Raw genomic sequence first — 12,102 nt, 5'->3', positions numbered from 1 at the left:
CCATCTGTTCCAGTAAAACCCACATTGCCAGAGATGTAAAAACATAACATTTATTTAGCCAGTCAGCTTGTGGCTGTTTGGAGCTGAAGGAAGTAAGTTACCAATGTCTGTTGGGTTAAAAAAAAATGATGGATCTTTCAAGAAAAACAAAACCTGCAGCTGTTTCTGGAGCAGCTTTTGGACGATTCACCTGAGAGGACTGGACGTTCTCCAGAGGGCGTGGAGAACATGAGAACAGCAGGACGGGCAGGGACTGTGAAGTCTAAGAGACGGCGAGAGTGGAAGGAAGAGGACAGAATCCATTTTGTCCCACTGTCACTGGTCAGAAAATGAACATGTCAGCAAGGGTAGCATTTGGAAAGGGGCGCCTCACTCCCAAGCAGCTCTCCTTCGTTTTCCCTCCGACAGATCCCCTGAGGAAAGGCAGCCGGTCTGCAGGAGGAAAGAGGAGGATGTTCTCGTTTTCTCTCAGATGCCGACTGGGCATCCTCAGAGGGAGAACCAAAGGTAAAGCTGACACGAAGGCTAGGAATCTTTTGAGAAATGGTAATGTATTCAGTTGATGTCTTTGATATTGTAGAACAAGACGTGCGATTGCAACGTTTTAGTTATTTGCCATTTTGTGCAGTTTTAAAGAAGAGTTTTGATGCATACAGGTAATAACTTGACTTTAAGTTTATCTAATTAAATTGCATACATTACCTGAACTAATTACACTTTTGTTTGCATGTGTGAAGCAGGCCTGTTAAACAAACTTAAATCTGGGCTTTTAATATATACAATAATAATACTGCTTCACACAGAGAAACAAATCAATAATATTTTAAAAAGGGGACACAGCAAAAACAAAATAATAAAATCCTAAAGAAATATAAAATAGGAACTACCAATAACTAGTACATAAAGGTGATAATGATTGAACTATTTTAAATGTATAAAAGTCAAAGACAAGTGTGAGAAATATAATATAACTAGCAAATATTAATACTGTTAGAAAAAGGTGGATTTAATTCAATATAACGGAGCGTTTTAGACAGAGGGTGAATACGGGTTTATTCAGACAGACAGTTCTTTGAGATGAGAGAAAACAAAGGCATGGGCTTCCAAAGAGAGGTAGGGTCTAACTATAGCAAAATAAAAAATTCATGACTTACAATATATAGTGCTTTTTGGGGTATTCAAAGACACTTTCCATTAGATAAATACAGAATACAAAAATAAAATACTTAAACACATGAAGGCTGGACTGACCGTATATTTATTTATTTACTTATTTTGACCGACCTTAAAAGGAGAACACCTCTTTTTTTTGTCACACACTTATCTGCATTGACGAGTGAATTAGTAATTGTGCTTGTCAGACTTTCACTTGCAACTAAATTTGATCGCCATAAGATGGCAGTGTGGCCAGTTTGATGGAGGAGCAGGTGGAACTTCGGCCCTTCCCGTCTAAAATACACATTATTGTCTCTGTAAAGTGGAAATGCAGGTTATTTGCATTAGAGTTGTTGTTGTTGTTTTTTTTAAATGTTCAAACCAGCACTAAACAGTGAACACGAACGCAGGTTATTGAGTCTGAAATATTTCACACCTTTCTCAGTCTTTTTCTGCCTTTGTTTTTTTTGTTATTGTGCATTCCTAACCTCTATTTGTACACTAACTGCAAATGAAATGTGATTCCTTAATGTCACCATCACATTATCGCCCACTCTACATCAATAATGTTAATATCTGGCCTAAAGAGGAAGTGCAAAAGAGTCAATTTTTAGCAGAGGCGGACGATTGCCGGTCTGTTCCCAGGGGTTTTTATCAGTCCAACACACTGCTGCGTCTCCCGATTCTCTTTATGCTGTTGGAAATTAATTAGTCTCGCTCTGAAAGACTGCGTTCGGTCACATTGTAAATGGGGTATTAAGGACAAAAGTCTCTGAGGAAATTATCTACACCAAAGAGTTCTGTGTCCACTGGAACAGCTGACTAATTAGGCTCCATGCAACGGCGGGTGGCAACTTGAAAATGTTTGTTTGTAATCACTTAACACATCTGTGACATAAGCAGTTGTAGAATAAGAGGGTGTAATCCCACATTGTGTGTGTTTGTATTTTGGTGTGTGGTTCTGCTGATGGTGTACAATGTTTTGTGTGTTTTTTTTTTTTTTCTCCCCTGCCTCCGAAGTCCACAGTGACCAAAACAGACGAGGCCTGGAGGGGCTGCCAGTGAAGCTGGTGGAGGGCATTTGTTGTTGGTGGTGGTTGCAGTGGGGAGGGTGGGGGGGGGGGTCAGGAAGTTGCAGGCGTCGAAGCTTGCGTGCACGACAAATGGTCAGACACGTGTGGCGACGGGTCATTCAGCGGACCCGTTGGTTGGAGGGACCTCAGCGGGCCCCACGGATTAGCAGAAGGTCCCCTCACCCTCCTGACGCAGGAAACACGAGATGCTGGGCTTTGGAGGAATTTTCACACAATCACTCACGTCCTAAACGTTTGCGTCCATCTGCTCGTCATTCATTTAATTCCACTCGATCACAGTACGATGAGGAGTCTGATCTGATGTTGCAGCCTTGTGCACGACAACTGCACTTTTATATAACATTTCAACCGCTAGACAGCTGTTCTTGCACAGGAATTTTATGTATGTCTTTTTTTTTTTCTCCATTATGTGCTTGTGTGTGAGAGCGAGAGAAAGACATCAAGATATGAGCAAAGTGTCGATAAAAGCTCTGTAAAAAAAAGAAAGAATAGGGTGCAGTCTTAACGTGAGAGAAACGTGACACAGTTGCAGGGCTCAGTCTGACAATGAATGTGCAGGTGGTGTTAATTGTGCAGAGTTGAGCGTGTGCAGTTGTGTCGTGTCTAATCTCAGTGTGTGTAAATGAGTGTGTGTGTGTGTGTGTGGGTGGGTGGGTTTGACGTTGAGCATGCGAGGGGTGTTTGACTTGGTGGGGAAATGGATAAAGTGTGTGTGTGTGTGTGTAGTGCTGGGGGAGGGAGTGACGATCGTGTGTGCCTGCCTCACTGAACCCCTCCGGCTGAGGGAGAAAGAGAGAGAGCGAGCGAGAGAGAGAGAGAGAGAGAGAGAGAAAGCAAACACACTCGCTCCAGCTCTGTATGGGAGAGGAGGGTTATGTGTGAGCTTATGTGAGTGTATGAACAGGGGATGATAAACCCCTCTGGAAAAAGGACGACTGATTAGTGATCTCACAAAAAAATAATGGAACCACGGCAAGATGGCAAGAAAAGGACATGAACATTGCTGTCCCTGCTTTGGATTTAACAGCTTGGTAGATTTAGATTTTTTCTTTTTTTTAAAGGGACCACGTTCAAATAGAGTAGGGGAACTATAGAGACCACCTGAGGAGCAGAATTTTCCCTCTGGAGCTCACTGGGTTTTCCCAAACGGGGACAAGAAGGTGAGGGAAATGTTGGCAAAGGAATGAAGGAACAAAGATGGTGTTTCTGTTCCATCTGAGTGGCTGAGACTCTTACCTCAGGTGGCATTCAGCTCATCTGCCCGCTACTAAAGATCAGCAAGGTTACTTCCCGGAGGGTGGCTGCGCTGAACTAAACTACAGCCATGCTGTGTGGTCTGAGGAGAGACACCAAGAACAGCATCGGTAAGAGCACCACACTTTGATGGAGTCAGGGGGGGGGTCAACTGATGTGTTTATGTCACCTGGATCACCTGTTATGTCTTAAAACATAAGCCGTCTAATGGGCAATCACTGCAACTGAAAATAACCCATAGCATGGGGGCAAATCAATTTATAGAATCATTGCAATGCATGTATCGTGGTTTATATTGGTTGAAAGAGGTTTAAATGTTAGCAGACTTGACCACCGGCTCTGCATACCAATCCTGCTAAGTCTAAGTGGGGCAGATATAGCAAACGTAAACTGGGTCTGCCCCCCCACCCACGTTTATAAATAAACTTTTATATCTGAAAATAGAATTATGATTTCATTGTCATTGTGAGCACCCAACCCCCCCTTATTCAACCTACATTCTGGTTGGTTACAAGATGGATGGCATACAGTGCCCTGAATTTAACCAGGAGTTAATCAACTCGCCACATATTTATGGAGTAGCACCGAATTTTATTTTAGTCGGCACGGCCCCCCCCCCCCCGAGGTCCTTTTAGATGTAGGCAAACCTCATCCCTGAGTCATTCACTAACCTCCTCTTCAAAGACAACAGATTGTTTGTTTTACAACCATTGGTTCAAAGTTGGGGCTGTTTATTAATCAACTTCATCCTGATTTTAATTCTGGCCGTTAGGGTAGATGATGGTTATTTTAAGCTGGAGGAGGTTGGCTGGGGGACGGCTCGACGGTACAGTAGCGTTCAGTCACGTGCAGAGCGCTGGGTCTGCAGTACCCAGAGCTAATGTCGCCTTTTGACTGCGATGACAGCTGCTGGACTGTCAGGGCCCTCGGGAGCCCGCGTGGTTACGAGGCTTTTGCTCGGCCTGAAGTGTTTGTGATGTGTCACTCACTTGGTTTTGTGCCTCACAGCTACCGGACAGGACATTTGTGCAAGGATGTGCGTTAATTAGTGTGGAATACCATGTTATGCATATGTATGTGTTCCATGCGACGCTGTGATATGCCAAGTCCAGTAAAGACAGTTCTGTTGTTAAGGTCTGACTCATGCAGCCGTGTGCACAAGAAGGCTGAGTTTTCCTTCGTTTGCTCCGTATCCGGGGCCTGACACAAAGGTTTTCAGGTCAGACGAGGTTTGACAGAGGATCCGTGCCTCTCAGCTGTCTAAAGGCTTCATCTTCAACCGGGCAGATGTGGAAACTTGATGTGGACAGAGAGAAGGCAGTTTGCTTGATGCCCTCTGAGCACTTGCTTTCCCCAGTTCAGTCTTTACAAATCAGCGCAGACAAAAGACTGAACTGGGGGAATAGGTGATGGCATTTTTCCACGTCAGATTAATATGCTGTCAGGCCTGGGATGATACAGGTCTAATGGCAGTTGGATCCTGCTTTAGTTGACATTGATTGGTTTCGAGGAGAGGTCAAAATGGACATATATTATAAGCCTACGTGAAGTGAAACTTCACTGAAGGTTATATTAAAAGATTCTCTCACTCCTATTAGTATTTGTTGTCTTCTATGTGGTAGATAGGCACAGCCATCGCTTTAGGGGACGTAAACAGGAAGTACGGTGTTAGCATGGACTCAGGGGAGCAGCTGTGGGCTACAACTTGAGCCCCCCCATTTCTGTTTAGCCTATATTTACATTTTGACATATTCTTTTCACCGTTAAAAGGATGCCGAATTAGCCATCAGCGGTTCCTGTTTACAGTGTACCCATTGGTGTACAGACGGCCATCGCCGAATTACTGTGACACTGGAGAAAACTTAAAATTGCGATGATTTTCAAGGAGGTTCTGCAGTTAAAAAGGAGCGTCTTTTACAGTGTTTTTCTAAAGCGTATTTACGAACGTTTACGTCGTCGTACAGCGGGGTTAATGACATCCTCGGAAAGAGTAAGTCACGCTGTATCTAAAAATGTGTGTTTAACGTTTGTGCGTTGAGGTTTTATGTCCGAGGAGTGCTAGTTTATTTACGCGAATCGCTAATTTAAGATCGTAAATTAGCTTACCTTCATAAACCGCACACACCTGTCCCTTTTAGCACATGTCCAGTATGTCTCTCACGTCAAACAGTTTAATAAACAGCTTTATAGATAATTTCTTAATGTAAAGTGTTCAATAAATACAGTTTAAACTAGTGTCTGTACTGCTCAGTATCAAATCAGACACTTTGGGCTCGCGGTGTTTGATGCCCGCAGCGCGAGGCACAAACATGGCCGCTTAAAGAGGCCCCTCGACAGGGCTCTTCTTTATACATTTCTTAATATGACGTTCAGTCACTGTGAAAAGGTAATCCGCGGTGGTCAGGCTTAGAGAAGGCCGTTTCCTCATCACTGTGACCGTTGTGCTGACATGATCTTATGGCTGCATTCAGGTTCACATGGCCCAGCAGCGGGGAGCATACGTCAGTCCGACGGCCCAAAAGTCCGACCGCCCATCTCTCCGACTACCCATTAATCCGACTTTTCTAGGCCCATTGGTCCGACTGCCCATTGCTCCGACCAAAATAATCTCTGTATTCCGACCAGGGTTTAATCCGACCATCCAGAATTCCGACTTTGGACCGAACCGGCTCTGGGTCAGTTTGGAAAGGCTCGAGGCGAAGGAGATTCACAGTCATGGTTTAAATGTGAAGCTCCCCACTGCGTAAAAACGCAGCGCAGCCAGGAGCTGCACCTCAGGGCTGAGGGCAAAGTTGCAGCGGGTTGCTCTCTGGATGTGTGGAGACAACAGAGTGATCAGCCGTTGGATCTCCGCACGGGGCAGCCGGTACTTTGCCTCAACAGCCCGGTCTGACAGCACGTCCAGTGGGGAGAAGTGCTGATGCACGTATGCATTTATGGAAACCGTCTGGCTTCGCGCACGGCGACGCTGTTGGTTCGCCGCGAGAATGTGCTGTATTGCAGCCATGGACTTTGGCTAGATGGCGGATAAAAACAATGATCGATATACATAAACACAACGGAGTAATGCGCCGCGGAAACAAGGAGACATCTAGTCACATCTTTACAACTTTACGCATTCGTTTTGTTGTCAGAAATAAATCGCTCACATGGGCAAGCAGGGTACCGTTGTTTAGCCCCGTTTCTCTAGTTTAAGAGGAAATAACCCGCATCTTTCTAGCGTAAAGCATTACGGAGTTGTGACGCTCTAAAGAAAACATGATTATTTGTAGCGTATACGCTACAATGGGTCTCAGAGGTTGTTATATAATTTCCTTAAAACCACAGCATCATAAATCACTGACAAATCAGATGTTAACATATAAAACTCAGTAACAGTCTCCCGCTCTCTCTCCCTCTGAGCAAAACTTCACTTCCCAGCCTGACACTCCTTTATGTAATTTTACACGTTTGTTTTTACCAGTTTCCATTGTATCACGATTTATAAGCAAATGTTTATTGCAGCAAAAGGAAATGCACAATAGTAAAACACACTAATGCATACCGTAAAATACCAAATAATAGCCGGGGCGTTTATTTGTTTCAATCACTTAACAGACCAGGCGTTTATTTGGACCAGGCGTTTAATTCCTTCCTCTCAAAAATCCGGGATGAAAATGTCACAAACTTCTCCAGCTTCTCGGTGAATTCTCTGGCATCCTTCTGGTCAATAGTTGTTCGTCTTCTGCAAGTGAAGTTGTTGCGGCGGAGGAAACGATTTATCCAACCAGCACTCGCGGCAAACTCCTCATCTCTGCTGTCACTCACGGTGGCGAACATTTGTTTCATCATGATAACCCATCCCCGCATGTTTATCTCCAGCTCCTCGCTAGCCTTCTTCACCTCCACCAGGCAGCCTGGCCCTGTTGTGCGACGCATCGTCATAGAGGCCGATCAGCACCATGGACAGCTCCGCTAACAACCCGGACCTCAGCGCATCATTTGCGCACAACGTGCACCAGTGTTACTGTAATAACACAGGGGTGGGCAATATATTATTTAAAATTAGTCAAACCATCAGCCATAGGTACTGAAGAAACATAAATATGGACTCAAGGCATTTTGTTTCATTAAGTACCCAAATGACTGCATCAATAAATGAGGAAATGATATTCACAGACCCTATTTTAAACAAAAACATGATCATACTAGTAATGGATATTACAATTAACCACAAGAACAAACAATTCTCAATGTTGTAATGCGCAAAAAAAAAAAAAAAACGTTTCATTGAATTACAGGTTTAAGTTTTCCACACACATCTGCATATATGAGTTGATAGTACTACACATAAAAAAACAAAGTAAAGAAAAAGCCAAAGTCCATGGCTGCAATACAGCACATTCTCGCGGCGAACCAACAGCGTCGCCGTGCGCGAAGCCAGACGGTTTCCATAAATGCATACGTGCATCAGCACTTCTCCCCACTGGACGTGCTGTCAGACCGGGCTGGTGAGGCAAAGTAGCCTACCGGCTGGCCCGTGCGGAGATCCAACGGCTGATCACTCTGTTATCTCCACACATCCAGAGAGCAACCCGCTGCAATTTTGCCCTCAGCCCGGAGGTGCAGCTCCTGGCTGCGCTGCGTTTTTACGCAGTGGGGAGCTTCCTGGAGGTGGTGGGGGACGGCACCGGCCTCAGCAAGGCATCGGTGTCACGGAGTGTGGCAGCTGTGACACCGATTCTCCTGCGTCGTGCCCGGACCCACATAAAGATGCCCACCACACGAGACGAGGTCCGCCAGGTCCACCAAGCGTTCCACGCAGTGGCTGGGATCCCCCGGGTGATCGGTGTGAATGAGACTCCTCCGAATCCAATCAACGACTATTCGGGGTCACCTCTAGTGTTAACAAAAGTCAAAACTAACGGAACAGCCTACCCAGCACCCCTCAAAACAAACTCCAGTATATGGTTATTGTCCCCAGCACTTTTCAAAATAAACTGACGCCCTACTTCTGCAGCCGCCTTGTCTGTGGATTTCACTGAACAAAATGTCATGCAGAGATTATAATATTATTTTTTTTAACTTTAGTTTCTTTTGGATTTTTGTGCGTATTATGGAGCCGTTTTGGTCCGTGTTTGTAAGTCTTTTTTTTCCTGGATAAAAGTTTCTAAAGTTGCAACAGTGTGTGATTGAAATCCACCACGGTCTGCTTCCAGTTCAAGGCATCTCCTCCTTCGGATGCCGAGACTTTGTGTTTATTAATTAAGCTTTCACTGACTGTATCACATCTGTGCACATGTCTTAAAAAATAAAAGGAACAGGAGCAGGACCCACGCACTTTTGACTACACTGTGGCGCCGTCAAAATACAAGTTGATATCTCAGTCTATCCTGCTTCTGGGCCGGATTAGTCGGTCTAATACACTGTCGTAATTACTGGGAGTCGTAACACCGGGCATACTTAGGTCGGGGAAATGGGAGGTCGGACTAATGGACAAAAAAATATAGAAATGTATGGTCGGAGAAATGGGAAGTCGAAATTTTGGGTAGTCGGATAATAGAGAGTCGGACTAATGGACGTAAAAATTAAGAAATGTATGGTCGGAGAAATGGGAAGTCGGACAAATGGGAAGTCGGACAAATGGGAAGTCGGACAGACGCCATGCGCCCCCCAGCAGCAGCGGCTCTGCTAATCTGAGGCCAGCCCTGTGCTCTGTCAGCACTAATGGGTCCGACTGAGGGTAAAATAAATAAAGAAATACAAAAAACAATTCCCAGTTTCCTCTAGCAGCTTGCTGTAAATTACATGAAAATTCAGATCTCTCTCTCTCTCTCTCTGTCTCTGTCTCTCTCTCTCTCTCTCTCTCTCTGCCCAACAGTCCATTAACCGCATGCTGTTCCTCCAGGAAGATTCCCATGCTTTAGTAGCTGCATGCATTAAGCATCACTTCAAATGTATTCTTGTGTCGAATTAATGTTTTTCAAGGGTCTCTGCTGCATAGAGAGAGAGAGAGAGAGAGAGAGAGGAGCTATTTAAAACCCCTGGACCTTTTTTTTTCTTAATATATATTGTTGAAGCAATGTGGTGTGACCCTTCCAGTGTGCTGACTTCAAGTTGATCACTCTGATTCAGTTCAGTTTCATGCCCAATGGATGGGCGCCTAACCCTCCCACTCCCCCAACACACACACACACACACACACACACACACACTCATCAGGGTGCAGTTCAAAGCACTAATGTGTGTGCAGCTGTCGTGATGTGCAGTGGATGTTGTTGGTTTGGCCTTCTGCTGCAGAGTTTCCCAACATGTCTCCATAGTGCTTCATAACAGCACCTATAATCTCCCTGCTGTCTCCTCAGATGAAGGACCGTACTCAAAGGGGAGCAAGGAGTCCGGGTCAGGCGACCAATCACATTCGTCCTGCAGGCGCAGCTTCTCAGGTACAATACAGTTGAACCTGACATTCGGTTTTCTTTCTGTTATCTACTGCGTCCTCAAGAAGAAGTGTCACGGCGTCTTTGCCTGAGATTTTATTTTTTGTCTGTGTGCATGTGTCCGTTTTGAATGCTTAGATAAGATGAGAAAAAAAAACGCTTGTGTGGCATACCTGTCGTTTGCACTAAACCACACTCTGAAGACTTCACGTAGAACGATTTAACAGCACAGCAGAACGTGAACCACAAGACAGAATGAGTCACCTGACACTATAGAGCCACATATCCATCAGTCAAGAAACTCGTTTGATTCAGAACACAATTGGATTCCACTTTATGATCTGATGAGTCTGCAGTTATTTTCAAAGAGCGCCTCTTTTGTGATAATGCATTGAATTTCCTTCCCTTATCAGTATTTAGTGCTATTAATAAACGTGACTCTGTCCTCCTCCTCCCTCTGAACCCGTCACAAAGATTTACCCAGACTGAGAGATTTGTAGAAGGACAGCAACGTGAGAAAAGTATGTGGTCGTGTGTCACAGGGCATTTCCGTGAGACATTCAGGAGAGAAAGATTGAGCTGCCTCTCGGATGGGGTGACTCTGTCAAGCAGACGTTAATGCTTACCGTGGATCTGTGCCTGTGTCTGTATCTGTCAACAGAGGAGTACCGAGGAGTGACCACGGTGGACCTAATGAAAAGGGAAGGCAGCAGCCTTGGCCTCACCATCTCCGGAGGCTCTGATAAGGACGGAAAGCCCCGTGTGTCAAACCTACGGCCAGGTGGGCTAGCTGCCAGGTGAGATCACCGCTCTATGATGCCGTTAAAACCTGGCAACCACACCGAGCTGTCCGGACTTGTTATTCTGCTCCCACAAACGTGTTGCAAAGTTACACCGGCTCACGTCACCTGCAGGACTGTAGGCATTGTGTTAGATCAGCTTGACGTAATACCCCAAAGTCTCCAAGAGGCCGTATAAGACCTGTTGATTTAGATGGTAATATTTTAATTTTGATGCCTTCACGCAATATATTTTCGGGATATCTGTCCCATTCTCATGTCTCTGGACTCAAGGATGAACTGATTTGATTTTGGAGGTCAAAGGTCATAGTAACCTCCTGTCTGTCCCATTCTTGTAAACTAGCCGGAAGCCTCCGGTTCTGAAAAGTGAAACGCTGAAGTGCCTTAAACTTGCATTCTGTCTGCTGGCCATCAGGGGGCGCCTCTGGTTGCAAAAATATGTCCGATTGCATGGAAGTCTATGAGAAAGTGAGCCTACTTTGCACTTGATTATTACCTCAGTAAACATTGTAAACATGTGTATGGACTCAATCTCTAGTTTCAAGTCTTCTTTAGTACAGCATGACGCTCATTTAGTAAATGATGGTCCATTTAGAGTCAAATAGACCTCGCTAACACACTATTTTGGCAATATCTTCCAGACCTATATTTCACATAAATATCTCATAGGATACACTGATTTTTGGAGAGGCATGGATGAAAACTGCAACATGGCTTGTTGGCGGAGGTGTACATCTACCCGGCTTTAATTCTAGTTCATTGTCAGTTCATGTTTAATTCACTGTACGGGGTAATTATTCAGTGTAGAGCTTGTTTGTTTTGTTCAAAGATGGCTTAATTAAGATTTGATTAAAGTCATTTTTCCCAGACGTCAATGCCATTAAACAAATTTTCCCCAACGTCGACCACATGAAAGGAAAATGTAGTGTAGGACTTGCGTTTCATGATGATTAAGCAGTGGTTGACTGCAGCGTAACTCTCACACACACACACACACACACACACACACACACACACACACACACACACACACACACACACGGTTTTGTAAGAATGACACAGCCACTCTGAAAATGGCTTGGCCAAATATGTCATCGCTTGTCAAGTCCAAGCAGGTTTAAAGACAAGACAGTGTGCTAATTCTTCCAAGCAGCATGTCTTCCCACAGCTGAGTTCATGCTTGTGTGCTAGTGCTATCTAATTCATTGGGTGGAGAGACACGCAGACAGACGCGAGAGAGAGAGAGACGGACAGTGGCGCCGTGTGATGAGACGGGACCGAATGACAGGCCGGTCAAGACGTCTCTCTCTCTCTGTCTGCTGTCACTGCTGATTGGCAGTAGCCCAAAGGTGAGAGGGGCAAGCAGGGCAGAACATCTAT

At 44.9% G+C, this 12,102-nt stretch overlaps 1 protein-coding gene across 5 annotated transcripts in view; it reads left to right on the top strand.

The window, feature by feature from the left end:
• The first annotated feature begins 81 nt into the window (after positions 1-81).
• LOC311017726 (glutamate receptor-interacting protein 2-like) overlaps positions 82-12,102 on the top strand; it is a 31,829-nt gene continuing 19,808 nt past the window's right edge. For 2 of the 5 annotated variants that reach the window (XM_084016277.1, XM_084016281.1), the window contains exons 1-3: positions 82-546; positions 9,848-9,928; positions 10,584-10,719. In XM_084016277.1, the coding sequence (XP_083872403.1) occupies positions 330-546; positions 9,848-9,928; positions 10,584-10,719 (434 nt within the window). In that variant the 5' untranslated portion in view covers positions 82-329. Of the gene's footprint in view, positions 547-3,106; positions 3,614-5,351; positions 5,494-9,847; positions 9,929-10,583; positions 10,720-12,102 lie in introns of those variants that run through there. The other 3 variants (XM_084016278.1, XM_084016279.1, XM_084016280.1) reach the window with 3 other exon arrangements.

This window comes from Eutrigla gurnardus (genome assembly GCF_963514095.1).
Source record: "Eutrigla gurnardus genome assembly, chromosome: 8".
In the NCBI taxonomy this organism is placed as follows: Eukaryota; Metazoa; Chordata; class Actinopteri; order Perciformes; family Triglidae; genus Eutrigla; species Eutrigla gurnardus.
Note: the sequence above shows the minus strand (reverse complement) of the source record. Positions and strands in the feature narration are given on the sequence as shown.